The 26,666-nt window shown below is 39.8% G+C and overlaps 1 protein-coding gene across 2 annotated transcripts in view; it reads left to right on the plus strand.

Moving 5' to 3' along the window:
* Positions 1-20,204, plus strand: part of LOC101529605 (GLIPR1-like protein 1) — a 41,832-nt gene extending 21,628 nt beyond the window's left edge. For both annotated transcript variants that reach the window (XM_058673621.1, XM_012926364.2), the window contains exons 4-6: positions 13,881-13,969; positions 19,956-20,000; positions 20,084-20,204. In XM_058673621.1, the coding sequence (XP_058529604.1) occupies positions 13,881-13,969; positions 19,956-20,000; positions 20,084-20,178 (229 nt within the window). In that variant the 3' untranslated portion in view covers positions 20,179-20,204. The remainder of the gene's footprint in view (positions 1-13,880; positions 13,970-19,955; positions 20,001-20,083) is intronic.
* The last annotated feature ends 6,462 nt before the right edge of the window (positions 20,205-26,666 follow it).

The following is a 26,666-nucleotide window of genomic DNA, read 5'->3' on the forward strand; positions in this document are numbered from 1 at the left end:
TTGTTTAACAAAAGATCTTTTATTAGAAACAAATATATTTTGTACTAAGTAATCTCTCCCTTTACAGCAAGAATTAAATGAGCTAGGTGAAAATAAAAGTTGGTGATTAAATATTGCCTGTCATTTAAAGGCAAAGAAAGACAAATACACTGTCTTATACCTTGAGGCAGAAAATAATTTCCATCAAAGAAATTGCAGAATTTTTAGCCTTTATTTGATACTATATTTTCTCTTAGCAAGAATGAGTTTTAGTAGGTACAAGGAAAATAATAGGGAATTCCTGCTCAAAATTTGATGATAAAGAAGGAGAGTACCATGTTATGATTATGAAAAGTTTTGATGTTCAAAAATTATATATACAACTATGTTCTCACAGGTCTTATGAAAGCATAAAAGGATAGTGCTACAGCATTTTTAGTCAAGTAATAATGACCAATATATTTCACCACCTGAAGCAGCAACCAACAAGACAAAACAGACAAAATACATAAAGCAATAATTTTCAACCACTGGCTAATGCTGATTCCTAGACAATAGAAAGCAAATAGTTAACCCTATAATATCCCAGCTTTGCCTGGAAAGACTTTTTTATGCCATGGCACATGAGGGGAATGGGTTGAGAGGATTAAGAGCTTGTTGTGCTTGCAGAATTGAAGAAATGGAGCTTAGAGTGCCAGAAAACTAGCAGAGCTAGAGTTCATGGAACAGAGTACTAAGAAATGAGAATTCACACAGAGACCCCGGAAGGTCTGCAAAGGGTGTTCCAGTTACTGATTCGAATACTGATTAGTATATGCCTGTAAGGAAACTGCTGGACTAAGAACAACAACCTACAACAGAGGAAACCTCTCCTGGAATGCACACCAAAGAACCAGCAACTCTAGATTCACCCCGTAATTCATACAGTTAAAGCAGAAAGGATCCAAAGTGCCCATGGAACTTGACTGAATTTCAGAAGAAACTCAAGGATATGTGTAGAATACATTATATCTAGCACTTAACATTTATGCATTTGGGCCTGTAATCAAATATTATTAAAAAGAAAAGTCAAAAAAACTTAAAAATTTTTTAAAAAAGAAGAAAAGATTATAATGAGAAAAATAATCAGTCTGCTGAAGCTGATGCAACATTGACACAGATGTTAGAATTAGTATAGAAAGATATTAGAAGAGTTTTTGTAACCTTTTTCCATATATTCAAAGGTCAGAGATATGGAAGATAGTGAAAATAAACTACAATGTCTGTGATAAAAAAAAATTAATGGCAGATAAGGTTTTCCAAAAGGAGAGATTGGTGACCTAACAATACAAATGTTAAGATTATTAGTAATGGTCTGAAATATTTATAGATTCTAACAGAAATTAGCAAAATATATATTTTAAACTGTACATAAAATATTTACCAAGGTAGATCATATTCTGGGCCATAAAGTAAGTTTTAAATTTAAGGGGAATATCATACAAAATATGTTGTCTAACCACATTGAAATGAGATTACAAATAAGCAACAGGATAGTCCTTAGAAATTTTTGGTATTTGAATAACAAAATGCTTCTAAATAACTCATGAGTCCAAGAAGAAATTTAAAGAAAGGAAATTAGAGGATATATTGACCTGAGTTTAAATAAAGACAGAATGTGTGGGATGCTGTTAACGTAGGACTTGATGGAAAATTTATAGCACTAAAAGCCCACCAGAAAATTGGAGAATGGTTTCAAATCAATGACTTCATCTTGTGCTTAAGAATTTAGCCTGAAGAAAAGATAATTTAACCCAAAGGAAACATAATAAAAAATAATAAAAAAATTAAACCTAAATAAAGTAAGTAAAAGCAGAAAAACAACAGAGAAAATAAATGAAACCCAGAGCTTATCTGAAAAATTGATATTGCTTAAACCATAGTGACAATAATTTATATATTAAGGAATAAAGAGATGGTAGCACTATGTATTTCATGGATATACAAATGATAATAAGAAAATGTTAGCAACATATGTCAATAAATTCTGCAACTCAGATGAAGTGGAAAAGTTCCTCAAAGACACAAAGACACAAAGAAGAGAAAACTATAAAGCATTATTTTTCTGAAATGTACAAAAATATTATGCAAAATTTGTTGTTTGAATCCTGTATATATGCATCCCATCACACACAGGATAAACCCTGTATACATGGAGTTTATTCCAGGAAAACGTAGCTTGTTATATTCCATTGTAAAATATTTATTTTCTTTTCAATATTCTTTATGTAACTGATAAGGATACATGCTCATCTGGGCTGTGATTTGGATGGGGAGGATTGGGTGTGGAGGAAGATGAGTGAGACAAGTATTTTAACTTTTTTTCTGTTATGTCCACAGGACGAGGTTGGGGTGGGGAGGGGCTCTGCTCCTTGCTGTCAAGCTACATTACACTTGGGATGGTTGATGGACAGTCATTTGATGATGCCTTAGTGACCCTGCTGTGGTGAACAATGTTCTGAAGGTGTTACTTGAATGGTTTTGATAGTTCTGAGAAGTTGTTTATTTCATTGCTCCAGGGTTGAGGAATAATCTTTCCAAGGTCTTTTGGATGACTCAGTCTAAGTGCAACCGCAGACCCAGGGTAATGTTGTAAAGCTTGGACAGGAGAATTGTCCAATCTGTTCTGCTTTCCATCCTCTGACAAGGCAGTCAGTGTCTCCTGTTGGCCTATATAAACTGGTTGTCACGTTTTCTGTGTGCACCTGGAAATGCTGTCCACTGCACAGGCATCAGCAACTGCAGAGGCCCATTCCCAACACATGCAGTCCAGGATCAGACCACATATCCTGTGACTTTTTTCCTTGTTTCTGGGTTCTTAGTCCAACCATCTAGTCTGCCAAGAAACCTTGCCTGGGGTGACCCAGGCTTAACTTTTATATATACCAACCATTGCAGGGTAAGGTTCAGACTGTCAGTTGCATCACCAGCCAACATATGTTGGTGGATGAAGCCGCCTAGTTAGTTCTGCCCCCAGCTCCATCTCTCACACAAACCAACAGTGCTGTGGCCCAGTCCAGTCTGCCCAAGACAGACCGGGTCCTCAAGTATACCAGCGGGGTTCCATGACCTAGTTGGAGAGATCCCCAACTGACCCACACCCAACCCCTGTTTTTGCATGTGCCAACCTCAGCTGCATCCTGATCCACCCAAGCCTGAATCCAATCTGACTCTCATGCACAACCATGGATGCAGCAGCTAAGCTCAGTCTGTTCTGTGCCCAGACCCAGACCTCACATATGCGGACAGATGCCATTGCCTTATCCAATCTGGCCAACCCCTTGCCTTGTTTCTCATGCTCACCAATAATAGGTACAGCCCAGCACAGGAGTTCCCACTACAGGCATGCTGTCAGCCCCAGATCTTGTGCTTGCCGGGGGGGACTGAAGTCAAGCCTTACATGACTTACACTCAGTCCAGGCACTTGCCAAATGGTACTGTGGCCTGGTATGGTTGGTCTGTATACATGATGGCTCTCATGCACACCTAGCCTTGCCTATCCCCAGTCCCAGCTCTCATGCTCACCTGTGGAAGCAGCAGCCCAGAAGGGGCATCCAAATATTTCCACTGCTAAGCCTGCTCCAAACCCTGGATCTTGCATGTGCCAGCAGATGCTGCATCACAATCTGAGATGGCCTGCTACCCATCTCAGCATTCATCAGCAGGTGCTACAGCCTGGCTCAGCTCAGCACCAGTCCAGCTCTCAGTGGCAGGTGCAGGAAGTCAGCTCATTCCCAGCATCAACCCTCATGTGAACTGGCAGGTGTTGCAGTCCAACTGGGCCCAACCTGCACCCTGTCCTCGCTATTGCCCTTGCCAGTGTGTGCTGTGTACTGGCCCAGCCCAATGTGCCCCAGACTTGGTCCACACATATGCCTATGGGTTCTTCAGCCCAACCAGGCCTGGCTTTCCTCCAGCCCCATCTTTTGTGCTCATCACCAGGCCTGCTTCCAGCATTGAATCTAGCATGTGCCAGCAGGTACTAATGCCTAGAATGACATGGCCAGCCTCCAATCCTGATGGTTACTGTGGCCTAGCCCAACCTAGCCCACCCCCAGGCCTGGTTATTATGTGCTTCAGGGGATGGTAGCCTGGCCTATCCCAAACCCATTCTGCCTCTCATTAGTACCAATGAGTTCTGCAGCCTCACTTAGTCTTGCCCACCTTTATTCCAAGTCCACACACAAGCCAGTGGGTGTTGCAGCCTTGCCCAGACCAGTCCACCCCAGCTCTTGTACTCACTAGTGAGAGCTGCAATCCATAAGGAGAGTCTTCAGAGTTCCCCTTCCATGCCCATTCCCAGCCTCTGTTTTTGTATATACTGGCAGGTGCTTCGACCACGCCTGGCATGACCTGCCCACGGTCTCAGCTCTCATTGGTGGATGTTGCAGCCTATCTTGGCCGGGCAAAGCTCATGCTCTATCCTGGTTCTCATGCATGCCAGCAGTGCTAAGGCCAGGCTGCCACAGGCTGCACAAATGCTGAAGAGTGCTGTAGCCTTGCCTGGCCTGCTCCCAGCTCTGGCTTTTATGTTCCCCAGTAGGATCTGTGGTCTGGTAGTGGAGTTTCCTAAGTTCTACCAGGCCCACTCCCAGCCCCAGATCTCATGAGTGCCTATAAGTACAACAACCCTGCATGGCATGGTTTGCCCTCAGTCCTGGCCTTGGCATGTACTGGCAGGTGCTGCGGCCTGCCCAGCCCAGCCTCCTCCCGGTGCATCTCTCACAAGTGTGATGTAGTTTCCTGTCAGGTGAGTTCTGCAGTCCAGCCTGCCTTGGCCCGTAACTGCCCACAGCTCTCTGTAAACCAGAGGGTGTTGCAGTCCCACAGAGGGGAGCCCACAAGTCCCCTATAGAATCTGCCTCCGGCTCCAGTTCTTTTGTGTTCTAGTGAGTGCTGTGGCCCAGCATGGTGTACCCTAGAATCTGCTGTGACACTCACAGGCCAGCCGGGCATACTCTCTAGCTCCAGATTTTTGAGAGTATCAGTGAGTGCCAGGCAATGTATGCTATTTAGCCCACCTGGGTCTCCCACGTGGGCAGGAACCTTTGCCTGACCCAAACATGCTGTCCAGTTTCCCCCTCTAAATCACTCTGTCTCCACTCCCTCAGCTTCCTGCAAGTGCAATGGCCCAGTTTGTGGAAGACCTGTTAGTCATTCGTCCCCTGTCATACGAGCCTTCAGCTGCTCCCACTCCAGTATGATCCCAGACCCTCTTCCCCAGGCAATCTGCAGCCTCCCAACCTGGTGACTGGGATTGTGATTTCCAGCTCTGTGTTCCCTGCCTTGCCCACATATCTTTTTTTAAAAAAAAAAAAAAAGGGAATTATGCTGGCATACTGGTATATCAGCACATATTTGGCATTATTAATCAGACCCAGATTGCCTGCCAGGTACTGGCTGCTTTTCTCCCAGCAATATGACACTTGTCAAAGTACAAGGCAATCTAGGCAATTGTCTGCAGCTGAAGGATGTGTTTTTTATTTTTAATTTTTTTAAATCAACTAGGTGACCTTATTAGGCAACCTGAAAATAAATATTATCTGATCGGTTCAACTGATTCTGATACAGTGAAATTCCTGATTAAATGTCTCAGCAAATTAAAAATAAAAAATACATTTTTAAAGATTTATTTTTATTTTGAAAGGGATATTTTATAGAGACAAGGAGAGACAGGAGAAAGATCTTTCATCCAATGGTTCAGTCCCCAAATGGCCCCAGAGGCTGGAGCTGAGCCAACCAAAGCCAGGAGCCAGCTGCTTTTTCCTGATCTCCCACGTGGTTACAGGGTCTCAAGGCTTTGGGCCATCTTCTGCTGCTTTTCCAGGCCACAAGCAGGGAACTGTATTAGAAGTGGAGCATCCAGGACACAAACTGGCGCCCATTAAGGGATTACAGCACCTTCAGCAGGATATTAGCCAACTGACCCATCACACTGACCCTAGAAAAAAATTTTTTAATTTTTTTATTGGAAAGGCAGATACAGATACACAGATAGGAGGAGACACAGAGAGGAGGATTTTCCATCTGCTGATTCACTCCCCAAGTGGCCGCAATGGCCAGAGTTGAGCCAATCCGAAGCTAGGATCCAGGAACCTCTTCCAGGTTTCCCACATGGGTGCAGGGTCCAAGCCTTTGGCCCATCCTCTACTACTTTCCCAAGCCACAGGCAGGGAGCTGGATGGGAAGCAGAGCCACTGGGATTAGAATCGGTGTCCATATGCGATCCTGGTGCAGGCAAGATGAGAACTTTAGCAAGTAGGCTACCATGGCGGTCCCTAGAGAATATTTTAAACCTAGTAAATGTCAATTGTGTAATACAGTAGTTAACATTACAAGTAATAGCAAAAAACAAAAACCAAAAAGTTAGACTTTGTATGTCACAATCTGTGTTACATACTTATTTTTCTTTGTTTTTTTCATTTTCAAAAACCACTTAAATATTTCTTTAAAAACTGTTCTTTTTTTTTTAAATAAAGCAAGCACTTATTAAACTATAATAAAAACATTCGATCAAATTACAAAACCTGAGCAAGAAAAACAAACGGCACATGCTTAACTGTAGTTGACATTCAAATAAAATTTACATTCCCAACATATTATACAGTAATTAGAAAATACCAGCCAAAGTAATATTAGGATACTTTTACGTGCGATCTCAACAAATTTGAACAGAAGCAAATTTTAACAAAGGTAAATTTTACAGTGAAACATAGCAGTAGATTAAGGATCTTAACATGTTTATTTTACTGCTATTTGACACTATGATACAAAAATAAGAGGATTTACTTGACATTTTTAATAAATATCTCATGGGCTGTTGAGTGCCTTACTGGTGAAAAGATTTAACTGGCTAATCTCATCAATCCATTTTGTACATTTAGTAAGCATCATCTCTGCCCTACATAACTCTTAATGCAATTCATAGCACACAAATTGTTATCAAATTAAATACATAATCAACTCGGACTTCTCAACAACAAGGAAATTAGTAAACCATCAAATGGACTGCTTACAATACACTTTCCTCATAACTAAATAACACACAAAAAAATCAAAATAATATTTGTCATCACTCTAAACTATTGCCAGCAACTGACGGAAACTGCCAATTTGCCATATTCATGTTCACAACATGCTAAATATACTCTGCTGTTACTTCATCCATGAAATGCCAACATGCCTAGAACAGAGAATTTTCACCATCTCTTGCCGTGGGACCTGACTTGCAGCAATCTATATTTAGATCAGAACTCCATGGGCACTTGATGAACTCTACCTTTCCATGTTGGCTTTCTTATATGAGAGAGAATATATGGTATTTATTCTTTTGTGATTGACTCATTTTGCTGAGCATAATAGTTTCTAGTTGGGACCACCTGGTTTTGAATAGAATAATATCGTTCTTCTTGACAGCTGAATAATATTCCATTGAATAGATGTACCACAGTTTTTTTAACCATTCTTCCTTAGACGCACATCTGGTTTGTTTGCATGACATTGCTATTGTGGATTGTGCTGCTGTGAATATAGGACTACAGATCCCCTTCTCGTATGCAGATTTCACTTCTGTTGGGTATATTCCTAAGAGCGGGATTGCTGGGTCATATGGCAGGTTTATTTGCAATTTTCTAAGCACTCTCCATATGGATTTCCACAATGATTGTACTAGCCTACACTCCCACCAGCAGTGAAGGAGGGTACCTTTTTCCCCACATCCACGCCAGCATGTGTTGTTTTTCGAATTCTGAATGTAGGCCAGTCTCACAGGAGTTAGGTGGTACCTCAAGGTGGTTTTCATTTGTATCTCTCTAATGGCTAGAGAGCCTGAGCATCTTTTCATATATTTATTAGCTATTTGTATCTGTTCTTTTGAGAAACGTCTGTTCATTTCCTTTGCCCATTTTGCTACAGGGTTTATTTTTTCACTATCCTTGGGTTTCTGAAGCTCTTTGTAGATCCTAGATATTAGTCCCCTGTCACGTGTGTAGAATGCAAAAATTTTTTTCCCATTCTGTAGGTTGTTTCTTCACTTTTTTAATTGTTTCTTTTGCTGTAAAGAAACTTTTTAGTTTGATATAGTCCCATTTGTTCATTTTGGATTTGATCGCCGTTGCTTTAGGCGTCTTTTCTAAAAAGTCTTTCCCTGTTCCTATATCTTGGAGTGTGCTTCCTATGTTTTCCTTTAGTAGTTTAATAGTTTCTGGGTGTAAATTTAAGTCCTTGAGCCAATTAGAGCTGATTTTTGTATAGTGCGACAGGTACGGGTCCTGCTTCTTTATTCTGCAAGCTGCTATCCAGTTGTCCCAACAGTTTTTATTGAATAGACCAGGTTTTTTACCTGGATTGTTTTCTGTTTTCTTGTCAAAGATTAGTTGACTATACATGTGTGGATCCCCTTCTGGTATTTCTATTCTGTTCCACTGATCTTCTTCTCTGTTTCTGTACCAGTACCAGACTGTTTTGATAACCACTGCTCTATAGTATGTCTTGAGGTCTGGAATTGTGATTCCTCCGGTTTGATTTCTATTTTTCAAGACAGCTTTAGCTATTCGTGGTCTTTTGTTGTTCCAGATGAACTTCTGTATCATCTTTTCTATTTCTGAGAAGAATATTGCTGGGATTTTGATTGGGATTGCGTGGAATCTATATATTGCTTTCGGTAATATGGCCATTTTGATGATGTTGGTCCTGCCAATCCAAGAACATGGTAAGGTTCTCCATTTTTCAAGATCTTCTTCTATTTCTTTTTTAAACGATTTATAGTTTTCATCGTAGAGGTCTTTCACATCTTTAGTTAACTTAATTCTTAGGTATTTAAGATTCTTTTTCTCTATTTTAAAGGGAACTGTACTTACAATTTCTTCCTCAGTGGCGGAATTATTTGTATACACGAATGCCATTGATTTGTGTTCATTAATTTTGTATCCTGCTACTTTGCCAAAGTCTCTTATGAGTTCCAATAGTCTTTTTTTTTTTAAAGATTTATTCATTTTATTACAGCCAGATATACACAGAGGAGGAGAGACAGAGAGGAAGATCTTCCATCCGATGATTCACTCCCCAAGTGAGCCTCAACGGGCCGGTGCGCGCCGATCCCAAGCCGGGAACCTGGAACCTCTTCCAGGTCTCCCACGTGGGTGCAGTGTCCCAAAGCATTGGGCCGTCCTCAACTGCTTTCCCAGGCCACAAGCAGGGAGCTTGATGGGAAGTGGAGCTGCCGGGATTAGAACCGGCGCCCATATGGGATCCCGGGACTTTCAAGGCGAGGACTTTAGCCGCTAGACCACGCCGCCGGGCCCCCAATAGTCTTTTGACTGAGTCTTTTGGTTCTCCTATATAGAGAATCATGTCATCTGCGAATAGCAATAATTTTAATTCCTCATTTCCAATTTGTATTCCTTTAATTTCTTTTTCTTGTCTAATAGCTCTGGCAAGAACTTCCAAAACTATATTGAAGAGTAGCGGTGAGAGTGGACATCCCTATCTAGTTCCAGAACATTCTACAACATAATCAAAGCAATTTATGATAAACCCAATGCCAATATCATACTAAATGGGGAAAAACTAGAAGCCTTCCCGTTAAAATCTGGAACTAAAAACTGTTCTTAAATTACATTTTGCATAAAAACAGGTCACAGGTCACAGCCTGTGGGCCATACTTTGTTAACTGGTAGACAATGTAGAAAATACAATGGGATTCACCTAAACCCTCCTAAAACTACAAACTCTGTTTAGCATTTTTAAATATATATATATATATGTATATATATATATATATATAAATATACAAAGAACAAATTTTATATAATCCATAGTTACAGTTCTAGGAAGATAATCCCATTATCCTTCTTCCCTCTCCATTGCCTGTTTATCTCCATGCCTTTCTCTTCAGCTGTATTTGAACATAGATAATTTTAATCTACTCTATATTCACAGCCTTAATTTGCAACTAACAATAATATTCAATAAGTAAAAAGTAAGAAGACCATAAGACCACATTGCCACTTGAGTATAAATTACAGGCTAAAAATGCCAGTCATATCCCAAAGTGATCATTTCATTTCATTTAATCAGTTGTGTGTGTGTGTGAGTGTTCTTTGATACTGCACAAATCATAGAAAACATATGATATTTGTGCTTTTGCTACTGGCTAATTTTGCTAAGCATTATGTCTTCCATTTGCATCCATTTTGTTGCAAAATTAAAATTTCATTCTTGTTTATGGTGGAGTAATATTCCATAGTGTACATTTATGCCATATTTTCGTTATCCAGTTACCAGTTAATAGACATCTGGGTTGATTTCTTATCTTAGCATGGTGAATTAAGCTACAGTAAACATCGGGACACAAATAATACTCTCGTATGCTTATTTCATTTTGAATAAATTCTCAGGAGTCAGATGACTATCATAATGTAACTGTTTTCAGTTATTTGAGGAATTTTCACACTGTCTTTCACAGTGCTTCTATTAGTTTAGATTCTGAACAATAGTACATTAGGGTACCTTTTTAAAGACTTATTTATTTTTATTTAGAAAGGCAGATTTTACAGAGAGAGGAGAGATAGAAAAAGAAGGTCTACCACCTGCTGGTTCACTCCACCAAATGGCCTCAGTGACCCCAGCTGAGCTGATGTGAAGCTAGGAGCCAGAAGCTTCTTCTGGGTCTCCCACATGGATGTAATGTCCCAAGAACCTGGGTCATCCTCTTCTGTTTTCCAAGGCCATAAGTGGAGAGCAGGATTGGAGGTGGAGCAGCTGGTGCATGAACCAGCTCTCATAGGGGATGCTGGCTCCACAGGGCAGCAGATTAGCCTGCAGTTCCACTGTACTGGCCACTTGTTCTCTGATGTTTGGATGATCCCATTATCACTGCAGTGCAGTAAAATTTAATTGTGGCACTTACCTACATTTCCGTGATGGAACGTGCTCCTTATTTTCATGTGTCAGTTGGCTATTTCTATTTCATCTTTTGAAAACTGTTTGCTCATATCCTTTGCCCATTTCTTAAATGGATTGTTGATTTACTGCTGTCAAATCTTGAGCTCTTTCTGTATTCTGTTCGGCTATCTTTTAGGATTCAATATCAGTATAAAATCAAATGTATACTAGTAATAAACGTTCAGAAACTAAGTTAAAATGACTACACAATTTATCTTTCTCAAAGATAAAGCATATTTAGGGAAAGATCACCCTGAAGAAGAGAAATTTCTCTGCACTAAAGACTCCACAATATTAATGAAAGAAATTAATGAAGAAACAAACAACCAGAGATACCCAGTTTTTTATGAGTTAGAAAATGTGTGGGGGCCCAGCGGCATGGCCTAGCGGCTTAAGTCCTCACCTTGAATGCCCCGGGATCCCATATGGGCGCCGGTTCTAATCCCGGCAGCTCCACTTCCCATCCAGCTCCCTGCTTGTGGCCTGGGAAAGCAGTCGAGGACGGCCCAAAGCTTTGGGACCCTTCACCCACGTGGGAGACCCGGAGGAGGTTCCAGGTTCCCGGCTTGGGATCGGCGCACACCAGCCGTTGCGGCTCACTTGGGGAGTGAATTATCGGACAAAAGATCTTCCTCTCTGTCTCTCCTCCTCTCTGTATATCCAGCTTTCCAATAATAATAAAATCTTTTAAAAAAATGTGTGCACCTATAAATTTAATATAATCTTAATAGTAAGACCAGCAGACTTTTATGATTCCAACAAATAAGTCATATAAAATATTGTGTAAAACAATCATTTGTAAATGACATGGACATACAATAAGTAAAATAACTTCAAACAAATTGAAAGGTCAATGTTTTTTTTATTTTATAAAGATTTATTTCATTTTCTATTGGAAAATGAGATATTCAGAGAGAAGGAAAAACAGAAAGATCTTCAATCCGATGATTCACTTCAAAGCAGCTGCTGTGGCTGGAGCTGAGCCAATCTGAAGCCAGGAGCCAGGAGCTTGCTCCGGGTGCTCCCACTTGGTTCTCCCATGCTAGTGCAGGGTCCCAAGAATTTGGGTCATTCTCACCTGCTTTCCCAAGGCACAAGCAGGGAGCTGGATGGAAAGTGGAGCTGGCAGGATTATAACCAGCGCCCTATGGGATGCCGGTGCGTGCAAGGCAAGGACTTTAACCACGAGGCTACTGCACCAAGCCCTGAAGCCTAATGTTAATTATGTCTTTCAAAATGATTAAATCGAGTAAAATAGAAGAAACATATGGGAAACATATAGTTAGAAAAATAAATACAAGTGAGGTGAAATGATCCAGTAATAAGCCTATACACAAATGGCCATATTTGTTCAATAGGTTTTTCTTTCAGAAATATACAAAGGCAATCCAGTGAGGGGAAAATAATAACTGTTAAACAAATGGTGCTGTGTCATCCACATGAGTGGGAAAGGTGACTTCAGTATACATGATATGAGAAAATTAATGCACAATGGTCACAAACATAAATGAAAAACCTAAGATATAAAATTTTTCAAAGAAAAACATGTGACCTCTAGACAGTCCCAACTAGTACAACTAAGGCATGATCCATAAAAGACCAAGTACTAAACCAGGTGTCTTTCAGAGATGCTGGGGTGACAAGATGAAAAGACAAGCCATAGTTGAAGTCTGCAAATCATACACCAAATAAAGTACCTGTGCTGAAACTACAGAAAAAACTGTCACAAGTCAATATCATGACAATTTCAAACTCAGCATTTTCAATTTATTTGTTTTCCTTAAAAGGAAAACATGCAGAGATAGACCTGTGCGTCTCACACGCACATCGGAGGGAACTCAGCTAGCTCAACCCTCACCTGTTGCATTTCCTGTGGCGATTAGCAGGAAGCTGTTAGCAGAAGTGGAGTCAGGATTCAGATACAGACCCTCTGGTGTGGATTGTGGATATCCCAAGCAGTGTCTTAACTGCTGCGCAAATGCATTTTGTTTTGGAAAATGGACACAAGACTAACAAAGAAGATTGAAGTTACAAACATCCAAAGAATGTTCAGCAACATTAGTCATAGGAAAATACAACCAGACTAGAGGGTGGCCACTCCATTTGCTAGAAGAAAATGTGGAAGACCTGCAATTGTCCATTGCTGGTAGATGTACACACACATAAACGCTTAGACATGAATGTTTGAAATGTTCAAAGGAACTGCTTTTATAGTCGTCCAAAGCAAATGTCCAATAGGTGAAAGAATGCATAATAATTAATGGCATCTTCCCTAAGTCAGTGTTAGCAGCATTATTATGAGGGTATTCAAAATATTCACAGAAACAATGCAATGAACATTTGGCACTGCCCTTGAGCTTTTTGGTTCATTTTTGGCTGTTGTTTTTTGTTGCTGTTGTTTTTTGTTTTTGTGAAATCTAGAAGATAACATTTTCAAAGTCCTCAACAGACACACAGCTGATAACGACAGAGACTTACCAGAAACATGCAGGCTTATATTATTGAGAAGCAGGTATATTGGCTGTCAAATCTTTGCTCCAGAATAAGATAAAAATAGGTAGTAATTACTGAATTGTCCTTTTACATTGTGCTCTAAAAGCAGAAGCTAGGGATTTTAATTGGAAATTTAAACTTCACCTACCATTGTACAAAAGGAAGAAATAATCATAGTGGCTATGGAAAAAGTTTGCACATGACAATTACCGTGAGTTCAAATCTATTCTGAATTTCAGTAAATATTCAAGACTAGCTGCCAAGTGATTCAGGAATACCCTGTGAAAAGCAGTATTAACTGTTTCTTTGAATAAAATTAATACATATAAAATTGGGACAAAATTTCTGTTTTTCAACATTCATGATTTAATTATTCATACAACTTAAATTAAAAAATTAGCTTATCAGTGTTTCTCTTTTTGTAGGGGGAATTATCGAGGTCAACACCCCTACAAAAAAGGACCACCCTGTTCTGAGTGTGAACAAAGTGAGAAATGCGTAAAGAATCTCTGCAGTAAGTAAAAAATATTTTATCTGAAATGTAAAATTTGCATAAACTCATCACATGTTAGAATTTGATTCCTCAATAGTTTATAAATAAAATTTGTTTGCTAAATATAATATGTATATAAGTGTATATACAATATATATATATTACATATATGTGTAAATTATTTAACACGAATGTTCACGCTTTAGATAATAGTTCTGCCTTATGTTAAGGAATGGATCAAAATGAAGTACAACTCTGATCCAGCTTGGTTTGCACACCACAGAACCACTCACTGACATGTTTCTTATCTGTCCTGCTTTCCATTCGCATCCTTTCCCTAGTTGTTATTATAAACAGTGACTCATTCAATGTCTAAATTAACTCTGACTTAAAAGTAACATACTTCTCTGTGTAATTAGCTTTTTGACTCTTAAAACCAACAATCTTCTATGGGTCACTGTGTAAATCCTTTCTGAAAAGCAAGTAAAATTGTGAATGAAGAAGATGATCATATATGTGGTACTATGAATGAGTACAGAAATAAAAATAATGCAATTAGAGCTGGGATAGTAGTGCTTTTGGAGATGAAAAAGGAATTAGTGATTGAAAGAGGGCACCAGAGTGACTACATCTGTTCTGTGATTAGCTAGATATGTTCTCTGTTATATTTTTTAGTCTTATGAGACATTAATTTTTCTATATTCAAATTTTTACTTATTAAAAATTGTTACAAGTTTAACTAGAAATATGTTCCCTCTTAATCAAATTTAATTTTTTTTTCGTTTTTTTCCAATTCTAAGCAGCTTTTAAGTAAACTTACTACTTATTTTCTGTTTGTAATTTAACGATTTCTAGTCAAAGGGATAAAAAGCAACAATGATAACATCCATTATTTTCCTTCCCCCTTCATCCCTGGATCCAACCTATTGTCTTTTCTGCCTGAACCACCTGAAATCACCCTCTTCTCCTTTGCGTTTGCTCTAAACTGTTCAACACAGAGGAAATCAACTGAAATCATTTATTTTCTTTTATTTTTATTATTATTATTAAATACAGTTCTGTAGCAGTGGGAGTTCTCCTGTCCCCTCACCAAGTCCCACCACACTGATTTCCCTCATGTTATTACAATAGCATAGGTCTTCATAAATAGTCATAAGTCCATCATTCTGCTATTTAAGTGTATCCTGACACTGTAAGTATGGACAATGGCAGAGTCCAGCATCCCACCATCAAGATATATTTAACAGTTTCATTGGGAGTCCATCTTTCATTTGGAAGTAGAGATGCATACTGCATTGTATCTTCACCTTTTGTTATGACAGTTTCTATTACACAGTTATTATACATTCCCTTAAATGAAAAACCATAAAACAAAATCAAGAACAGGATGAAAGATAGAAAATTTATAATAACATGAAGTTAAATAACATGCTACTGAATGACCAATATGTCACTAAAGAAATGTGAAAGAAAATCAAAAACTTTCTTGAAGAAAATGTTACTATATGAGGTATGTGTCACTGAAGAAATAAGAAAAAAAGAAAAACTTTTTGAAGAAAGTTTAAATGAAAATATTAGAACCCATGAAACGCAGCAAAAACAGTATTCAAAGGGACATTTGTAAAATGTCCCCTAGTGTCCCCTGGGTTTTGTAGTAAAATAGTCCATGAAGTGTAGTCTTGACTCCAACTTTCTGCTCTTTACATGGGCCATGAGACTGTCATTTATGTGTCTAGAACCTTTAAAAGATCTGGCAGCATTGAATTTTGCTATATTGGCTCCTTCAGGAAAGGCAGCTTTGTGAAAACTTCAAGAGGAGGGGCCTTCCTGGTGTTTCAACCCTAACTGAGCTGTAGGTAAATACACCTTTGATGTTGAACCCACATATGTTAAACCACATATATCAAAGTAATTATATATTAACATAAGACAATCCATATTATGAAGAGAAATAGTAAATTATTTTAGCTATAAACCATTACATTTTGGAGATGTTTATTTCATAGCAATGATTCATAGAAAAACATGGTATGCATAAAAATTTTTACTAGACTATGTTTTTAAAATAAAAATGCCTATGTTTCTACTTTTTCCTCTGCTGAATTGGTGGATCAAGTTTATCCAACTCAAACCAAACACAGGGTATTGAAGGCTGACTTAGAAGTTTTGGAAAGCTCAGTTCGAGCCTTGCTGAATTCCCCAGTTTCCATGAGAGCCTTGCACGCTCACTGAGAGTCCTTCCCTGGGGGTTCTCAGCTCTAGTCCTTATGTCCGCCCTATGAAATTGCTGAAAACTTCACCTTAGCCTCTTTCTCCTCACAGTTTCAAAATTCATCAAAATTCATCTTAAACTAAAAGCCCACCTCTTTGATGGTTCCAGACACGCAAGGCCACCAGAAGGGGTAGTAGATGCTCTGCCTCCCCCAAATCAGTCTTCACCAGACACAACCTAGAGTTTCAGCCTTGACCTTGCCCATAGGAAAAGCAGCTTTCATCACATTAACTGAAAAATACTATTCTTTCTGTGGATCTCTGGCTCTGCAGTGCTGACTGCTAAACCCATTGGATTACCAAATCTCTAATGTTCCAAAATAGTATTTATTGATACTTTATTGGTTTTATCTAGTGGTACTCATAAAGAGGTTTATTCTGTTGCAAGCTATTTCATCCAAGAAATGAGTCAACTATTGCCCACACATTCTAAGACAGCACCACAGGCCTGCAAAGATTATAGTGAGCTCTGATACTGAAGTGAAAGTGTTTTTCCAACTTGTTCTTTTTCCAAATATTCAGAAAGTATTTGGCTATTCTTAATCCTTTGGGCTTAACATTAATTTCAAGATAAGTGTACCAATTCTAGAGATGCCCTTATTGGAACCTTGGTTGGGAAAATTACTGAATGTACAGACAAATTCAGGAAGAATTAATATTTCACAACATAGTGTATTTAAATGAAATTGTTTAGTTTTTTTTTTTACATTTAAGCATCAAAATATTCGTGGTAGAGATATTGCACAGATTTCTTGTTGACTTGTATTTGTTGCTACTTTGAATATTTCTAATTAACTAATTTTGCTGAGTTATTGAAATATTAATGCTCTGTTAGTCTTATTTCTAGGAATATTACCATACTTTAATATAATTCTAATAGTTGATTTTCTATCATTATAAGCAGGTTATTTCTTAATATCCATTATTTACTTCTAAAAATAAAAAGTTGTCAACTGTGAAGTTGAAAATAAGCTGTGTTAGTGGATATTCTCTGATCTTGCTTTAAAAACTATGTCTTGGGCCCAGCGGCATGGCCTAGTGGCTAAAGTCCTCACCTTGAATGTCCCGGGATCCCATATGGGCGCCGGTTCTTATCCCGGCAGCTCCACTTCCCATCCAGCTCCCTGCTTGTGGCCTGGGAAAGCAGTTGAGGACGGCCCAATGCATTGGGACCCTGCACCCACGTGGGAGACCTGGAAGAGGTTCCTGGTTCCCAGCATCGGATCGGCATAGCACCGGCCTGTTGCGGCTCACTTGGGGAGTGAATCATCGGATGGAAGATCTTCCTCTCTGTCTCTCCTCCTCTGTGTATATCTGGCTGTAATAAAATGAATACATCTTTAAAAAAAAAAAAAAACTATGTCTTGAGCCCGGCGGCGTGGCCTAGTGGCTAAAGTCCTCGCCTTGAACGCCCCGGGATCCCATATGGGCGCTGGTTCTAATCCCGGAAGCTCCACTTCCCATCAAGCTCCCTGCTTGTGGCCTGGGAAGGCAGTCGAGGACAGTCCAGAGCCTTGGTACCCTGCAACCGTATGGGAGACCTGGAGGAAGTTTCTGGCTCCTGCCTTTGGATCAGCATAGCACCGGCCCGTTGCGGCTCACTTGGGGAGTGAATCATCGGATGGAAGATCTTCCTCTCTGTCTCTCCTCCTTTCTGTATATCTGACTTTGTAATAAAAATAAATAAATCTAAAAAAAACTATGTCTCACCATTATGCATATTTGATTTTTTTTATTAGTCTTGCTTACAAGCAGATCATTCTCTTTTCCTTAATGTTAATAATTTTGATTAAAATTGATGTTTAATTTTACACTTTTACCTTTAATGTGTCATTGTTTTAAACTGTACTAAAAGACTTCTAATGCAACCTTGTCACATGTAAAATTTCAAAAGGTTTTGATAATTAAATAATGACCTAGCAATGCAGCAGTAGGCTAATCTTTCACTCTGTGTTTAAGCTAATTTGTACATTATTATAGATGACTTGTTTATGATTTGTTCTTGCTCACTTTTTATTTGTAATTTTGGTATTTAATTTAACTTTTTTTTTTTAAGATTTTATTTATTTTATTACAAAGTCAGATATACAGAGAGGAGAGACAGAGAGGAAGATCTTCTGTCCGATGATTCACTCCCCAAGTGACCACAACAGCCGGTGCTATGCCGATCCGATGCTGGGAAACAGGAACTTCTTCCGGGTCTCCCACGTGGGTGCAGGGTCGCAAAGCTCTGGGCCGTCCTCAACTGCTTTCCCAGGCCACAAGCAGGGAGCTGGATGGGAAGTGGAGCTGCCGGGATAAGAACCGGCGCCCATATGGGATCCCGGGACATTCAAGGTGAGGACTTTAGCCACTAGGCCATGCCACTGGGCCTGGTATTTAATTTTAGTTGGTGTAAAAATTTTCTTTAACTCTGTGCATGATTTTGAATTTGAGATTATGATAGCCTTATAAAATAAGCTACAACTTGGGAATATTGCATCCTTTAAGATTTGGCTCTACTTAATACAAGACTCTGATTATTTAATTTTGAATGGTTGGAATAATTTCCCTATAAGCCTATTTTTTTGGTGTACATATGGATCCATGTGTGTATACATTTTATATGCTTCTAAGTTTAAATTGCTGGTTTTATATACTTAATGGCCACATGATATTTAGTTTCAGGGAAACTTCAGCAAATTTCTTGTTATACATTAGTTTTAATGAAATTCTTGTGTAAGTTTTTCTGCTATGTCTGTAGCTACATTCTACTTAAGTCCTATGACTTTTGATTTTTAGCTTTTTGTCTATTTTGTTGATTATCCACCATCCATCTATCAATAATCTATCTATAATGACTTCCTTTCTGAGAGACCAGAGACATAGCTTGATGATAATGTATCCAGACATTGGATTCAGAATGCTTAACTAAGGAGAAGTCTAAAAGGAATAAATATGAGAATTGAAACAAAATGCACCAGATAAGGTCTTATTCAATTAAGCTATTATTATAATTAAATTCCTCATTATTTTCTATTATTTGATTTATTTTAGATTTTTTACAAGCCTTAACATTCTTTGAGATAATCATTTTTATTCATTTCAATTATTCAGTTTTAAAATTGATGATGGATTCACACTCACCCTTGCCTGTGCTATAAGGAGACTTATTTTTTCCTGAGAATTTTTATAGCATAAGCCTATATCATGCACTCTAGCCAGTAGAAATCATATATGTATGAATAATATATTGTTTAATCCATGAATATATATCAATGAAATAAGAAAGCAAACTAATTTTTTAACAAAGTGAAGGATAACATTACAATAGTCAGCAGCAAGGAAGGAAGATCTATGGAGAAGCCATGGAGCAAGTTTGAAAACAACGACCATTAAAGAAATGGATAAGAAATTTAATGGAGGTTTCTGGGTACCTAAAGCTCCACGTGAGAAAATTATAAGTCTTTCAGGAAATAGGAATTGGACATGGTGTAGTGCTAAAGGCAAAGTGCTGTTTGGTGGTTTTGCCTGTTTTAGACTTCATGGTCTCAACACAAGAGACATACTAAAGTATTTGTTGGCATGGTGGGTTGCATCCTAAAGATTTGTAAGCACTGCAGAATTTGAGTAACATGCTTTCACCTTCTTAAACAAAAAGATCAAAAACATTTTCCTAAATTGATTATTATGTTTTAACAGGAAAGAAAGTGAACATTTTTTGTTTGGTAATTTTATCTTTTATTTTCCTCCTTAGAAGTTCCACAAATCAGTATGCCTGAAGTTATCACTACCCATACTCGTATGTATCAAAATACTTCAGTATTAAGTTCAATGTTTGTGCTTGAACTGAGCTGACTGTTCACTGTGGTGTTTTACTAACAGATGATATACACGAACAGCCGGAATTAGCAAGAGCACCCCAGGTGACAGCGTGGAAGCTTCTGAGCCTCACTGTGCTTCTGCAGAAAATCTTCTAATATAACAATAAAGTACCAACTTATGACTAACATCACTCCTCATCACTATAATTCTCTGTTAAGCCTTCTATATGCTTGAACCTGAACATAATGTCTGTTTTCCATTCAAAATGTATAATGTGCAAAGTGGTTAAACACTATAAGTCTTCAGGTTATTTTTTCTCAACTATAATTGTTTCTATATGAAAGAATCCCATTCTCTAGCATTCTAATATGAAGCTCATTTTGGATTTAAGAACATCTATTTCAGATATGACTTTGTTTATATGCAAATGGTTTCCTTTACGACTAACATCAACATTCAAGAACAAAATGCTTTTGAAGCAGCTTTAGAGTATATAATATCATCATGATAATGGGGAAATAATTAAGGGATAATAATAAGCTGAGTTTTTGACACTCTTAATGTTAAAATATGTTCTTAAAGTTGAAGTCATGCCATATGAGAAGCTTTTCTTTTGCAATGTGCCCACTACAAGTGAAAAATGCAAATGTTATCTGCAATGTAGATAACATCATCTATACAAACGAAAAAACTACTCAGTTCTGGTATTTCTTTTGCCTTAAGACAAAAGAAAATATTATTGGATCTTAAATAGTTATTTTAGTTTTGCTTGAAAGAGAGAGACCAAGATCTCCCGTGTACTAATCCACTCCCTAAATGCCCAAAGAAGCTGCAGCTTGTCCAGGGTGAAACCAAGAGCATGGGATGCAATCTGGGTGTCCCAGGTTGGGACAGGGACTCAAGAACTTGAGACATCATCTTTATAGGAAGCTGGAATCAGCAGTAAAGCCAGGACTGAAACCCCAGTTTTCCCTAATGGGAAATAGGCACCGTAACCACTGAGCCACTACACCAAATACCTGGCCCGGTAAATTCAGTCTTAAATATGTCTATTCACTTGAACTAACTTATCCAAATCTATCTTTCTCTCAGTTCGAGCAACCAGCAGCTTCCCTCAAGCGACTATAATTTTTTTTTACATTCTTAAAAGATTTATTCATTTTTATTGGAAAGTCAGATTTACTGAGAAGCAGAGAGAGAGAAAGATCTGTGTGCTGGTTCACTCCCCAAGTGGATGCAACTGTCAGAGCTAAGCTGATCCAATGCCAGGAGACAGGAACTTTTTCCTGGTCTCCCACGTTGATACAGCGTCCCAAGGCTTTAGGCCATCCTCCACTGCTTTCCCAGGCCACAAGCAGGGAGCTGGATGGGAAGTGGGGCTGCTGGATACAAACTGAAACCGATACATGATTGTGACGCATGCAAAGCAAGGGTTTTAACCACTAGGCTACCGTGCTGGGCCCTCAAGTTACTATACTTAAACCCATCTTAAAATGTATTTTTAACAGGAGTAAGAAATGTTTTGTGTTCACCAATCAGTAGATTATCTCTAAAAATTTAACTAGTCCAAAAAAATAAAAGATAAACTGAAGCTAAGTGGTTTTTAATTTCAAATCTTCTAACATTAGCCAGTATTCACCAAAGAAACAGTAAGAATCAGGGCAGAGAGGGAGACCAAAACAGAGAAAAGGGTTTTGTTTTGTTTTATTTGTTTAAGTAACTGACAGGATTATTTTTGCTACCAAGTCAGAATTAGTGGAGCAAGCTGCAAAGATGAGAAATTTGGTATTTCAGTCTCGCACCCAAAGGCTGGAAATGTAGAAATTTCTGGGCTGTAATTAGGAAACCAGAATTCCTTCCTCAGGAAGACTCAGTCTGTGTTCCTAAAACCTTGAACTGATGAAATGAATCCCAGGCATTTTAAGGAGGCTAGCTCACCTCAACAAAGGGGCTGGCAAAAGAGAGGCCTCACGCCATGACTGTGAGGAGGGCCGGACCCAAGGGAGAGCCAGCGCGGGCCTGAGGGGCGGGTTTCTGGGCGAGTGGATTGAGGAGAATGGTGCTGAATGCCACCGGGTTTCAGAAAGGAAGTCTGCGCGAATGTCTCAGCGAGGACGAAAATGGCAGAATTTGAGCCAGGAGGCTCCTGGCGTCGGGATTGAAGGAGGCAAGTAAGGCGCTTCCGGGTGGTGTCCAGGCAAGGTCAATCCTATGGATATTGAGTGTTGTGTCCTCGCATTTGGCAGCTGGAGTTCCAGCGGCTCTGCTGCCGATCCAGCTGCCTGCTGATGCCCCCGTGAGGGCGGGGAATCTCAGCCCTGTGCCCAAGACCCTGTCAGCAGGTGTGGCTGTGGGGCTCAGCCTGGCCCAGCCAGCTGTTGGGGCCCTTTGAGGAGTGAACCAGCAGATGATCCATCTCTGCACTCTTCCTTTGAGGTACATCTTTGTAAGTATTTGGGTTTTTTTTTTAATTCTTTCCTTATGAATATTTTCACATTAATTTGACTTCAAAACTATTTATGGCGTGGCTGTTGTGCAGCATGTTAATCCCCTGTTTGGGTTTTCTGAGTCCCTTGTCAGAGTGTCTGGTTGGGATCCCTCCTCTACTCCCCATCCCACTCCCTGCTAATGTGCATTCTGGACGTTCACAGATGTTGGCTATGGTAATTGGATCTCTTCGTTCCTCCTGGGCGACTGAGTTCCCAGCTCCTGGCTTCAGTCTGGAGCTGCCCAGGCATTTACCGAGTCAGGCGGCTGATGGAAGTTCTTGCTTCCTTTGCCTTTCAAGTAAGTTTACAAGTATGTTTGGGAAATCACTGCTTAAACGTGTTACAAAATGTATCATTTTAGTGACTGCTGCAAAATTTGGTGCTCAGGCCAAGATTCCCTCCTCAGTTCTCTCATTCCACTGCCCCGTCCAGATCTTGATTTTGTGTTCCGTTTCAAGTGTCCCTGGGTGCTGCCACTCTACTTTCAATGCCTTGTAAGTTTGACTACTAAAGATAACTCATAAATGATTTATACCACACTTATCTTTATAACTGGCTTATTTAACACAGCATAAAATTTACAAAGTTCATGCGTGTTGTATGTATCAGAATTGTCTTCCTTTTCAAGGTTAAGTAATATTTTCTTTAGGGACAATTTGGCGTAGCTTCGGGGAGGGGGGACAATTAAAATAGCTTGAGAGGTGAGTGATGAAGGATTCTGCATTCCTTGCTTATCTCAGCTTGCCAGCCCCCGCCTGCTCTCCCCAGGTCTGGGCTCTAACCTTGGCGCCGCCTGTGACAACCAGACCCCTACTTTGAATTACCAATGGGTTAGTAAGGCTGGGGCCTTGGTTTATGGGGATTGGGGTCATTGGCATTAGTTGGACATTGGACTTGTAAATTCACACAGTTATTAACTAAGCAAGTAAAGCAGGAGTTATAACAGCAAAAAGAATTGCAGTTATCAATGAGCCAGGTTTACTCTATTTTGGTTTCAACTCTACAATGGACAAGTGGGTGCTTCCAAAGATAATTCTGCAAATTGTTTCACCTTAAGACAGAGAATTATCCATTCTGACGTTGCAGCCGGGAATTCCTCAGTAGACAGCACAGATTAATCAGTAATACACTCCTACTACAATTCTTATTTTACAACTTATCCATATCTTTTTGGGAGAAATACATCAGAAGAGAAAAAAAGTAAAGATCTAAGAAAAAAAGTTTCAAACATTAAATCCCCCTATAACTGCAGGCTCTACAACCTCATAAAGAATCAAATGATAATCAAAAGTATATCTTTATGATGTTAGTAAAATCGTCCTATATTTCCTCTAGTTAAAAAGTTATGAAAGCAGCTAAAACAACTACATTTTCTATGTTCTAAAGAATTGTAAGGACAGGCTAACCTTTTTTTTTTTTTTAAGATTTATTCAGTTTATTACAAAGTCAGATATACAGAGAGGAGGAGAGACAGAGAGGAAGATCTTCCATCCGATGATTCACTCCCCAAGTGAGCCGCAACGGGCCGGTACGCGCCGATCCGAAGCCGGGAACCAGGAACCTCCTCCGGGTCTCCCACACGGGTGCAGGGTCCCAATGCATTGGGCCGTCCTCGACTGCTTCCCCAGGCCACAGGCAGGGAGCTGGATGGGAAGTGGAGCTGCTGGGATTAGAACCGGCGCCCATATGGGATCCCGGGGCTTTCTTTTTTTTCTTTTTTTTTTTTTTTAAAGATTTTATTATTACTGAAAAGCCGGATATACAGAGAGGAGGAGAGACAGAGAGGAAGATCTTCCATCCGATGTTTCACTTCCCAAGTGAGCCGCAACGGGCCGGTACGCGCCAAACCGATGCCGGGACCAGGAACCTCTTCCAGGTCTCCCACGTGGGTGCAGGGTCCCAAAGCTCTGGGCCGTCCTCAACTGCTTTCCCAGGCCACAAGCAGGGAGCTGGATGGGAAGTGGAGCTGCCGGGATAAGAACCGGCGCCCATATGGGATCCCGGGGCTTTCAAGGCGAGGACTTTAGCCACTAGGCCACACCGCCGGGCCTGGACAGGCTAACCTTTAAGGTCACAGTAACTATATATTTTTTTGCCATAGCAGGATAGCCTTTAGGGTCCCAGTAGCTATATTTTTTGTCATAGCAGTTTCAGTCCATACTCCCATCACTTCCGTTAGTTTGTAAAATTCTTATCAAGCCATTTCCCAGAAGGCATGCTATATGTCTGGGCCAGATTTCAGGGCAATGGGTAGGTACACAATAAGGTGTCCAGAAACAGCATGGGTTTAATTGTACTCCTGTGTGCAGTTAAAGGCCCACTCACCAAGACATTATCAATAACAGTAACTCTCAAGCTCATGTTGGTTGCAAAAGCCATCTCACAGGGGCAAACAATGCCTCAATAGATTACAAAATTCTTAGTGGAGTGGTTGAGTGTCCATGCAATAAGGGAGTGAAATTGTGTCAAGGTGGTCAGAGAGAAATCTGCCAGGCCCTGCCAAACAGCTGGAAGCTCTCCTGGACCCTGTCAAGCAGGGCAGCTGTTCTTTTCACACCTTCATCACCTACTGCACGGACCCCAGCAGTTTTGTTAGTTCCAAGATGTTGTCAGCGTTGTTGCACCAGGGTTGAGAAATTCTTTCCAAGGTCTATTAGCTGACCTAGTCTACCTTGGTCTATCCTCAGACCCAGAAACTTGCTGCAGAGCTTGGTCAGGATTATCCAATCTGTTCTGCTTTCCATCCTCTGACATGGCAGTCAGTGTCCCCTGCTGGCCTAGATGAGTGGCTGTCATGTCCTCCATGTGCATCTGTCCACTGCTCAGGCATCAGCAGCTGAGAACACCCACTCCTGCTACATGCTGTACAAGGTCAGATCACATATCATAATTTTCCATATGGCTGGGGTTTGAGACCAGCAATCTAGTTGGGGACCCCCCCTAAGAAAATTTGCCTAGGGTGGCCTCAGATTTGATTCTTGTGTGCACCAGCTAGTGCAGGATCAGGTTTGGATATACCAATGAATGCAGCTGCCTAGTTAGGCCCACCACAAGCCCCATCTCTCATGTGAACCAGCAGATGTTGGAGCCTAGCCCAGCCCATCCTACCCTACCACAGGCTCAGTCCTCACACAAACCAATGGATCCTGTGGCATAGTGGGAGCAAATCCCAGTAACCTTCACCAGGCCTGCCGCAGTTCTGGATTTTGTGCATGCTACTATATGTTGCAACCTAATATGGCCCATCCTACATTCCATCCATCCCTCATGCACACCCATGGATGCTTTAGCTTAGCTCATTCTGCCCTGATCCAGACCTGACCCTCATGTATGCCTTGATTAAATATTTTAAATGCTAATGAATACTAGTATTTTCTTACCTTATGTCCAGCAGTCCATTAAGATACCATCTACTTCAGGAATACTAAGTTACTTTTCATTTCCTATTACATATCTTTACCATGTCTCACATCACACACCATAATAATGATGTCTTTATCAATCTGATACTACATTGGGAGAAGACATTTTGTCTTCTCATCCGTAGATTCTCAATGCAGCAACATTATTAAGTATGCAGCGTATATTTTTATTGAGATTTGAAAAATTATTGAGTGAAGTTCAAAATTTAAAGATGACTACTCAGGCCTGGCATGAGGCTCAATGGCTAAATTTTTACCTGGCAACCACTAGAATCCCATATGGACACTGGTTCATGTCCCAGCTACTTCACTTCCCATCCAACTCCCTGCTTATGGCCTGGGAAAGCAGCAAAGAATGGCCCAAAGCCTTGGGACCCTGCATCTGCATGGGAGACCTGGAGGAGCCTCCTGACCCCTGGCTTCAAATCAGCTCGATTCCCACCATTGCAGCCACCTGAGAAGTGAACCAGCAAATGGCAGATATTTTTCTCTGTCTCTCCTTGTTTCCATAAATCTGATCAGCCTTTGCAATAAAAATAAAATAAATACTAATAAATAAATAAATGAAAATGACTATTTTTCAAGCAAAAGATCTTGGTATTGTTTCATGTAAAGCTTAAAATTTGGAATGTATTTACATTGAACTCATACTTTTCTAGTCCATCAAATACAACATGCTTTAAAACATTTGAGGATTATTTCTCTTTTAGTATTATTTTAATAGTGATTATT

Source organism: Ochotona princeps, chromosome 15 (assembly GCF_030435755.1).
Source record: "Ochotona princeps isolate mOchPri1 chromosome 15, mOchPri1.hap1, whole genome shotgun sequence".
Lineage (NCBI taxonomy): Eukaryota > Metazoa > Chordata > Mammalia > Lagomorpha > Ochotonidae > Ochotona > Ochotona princeps.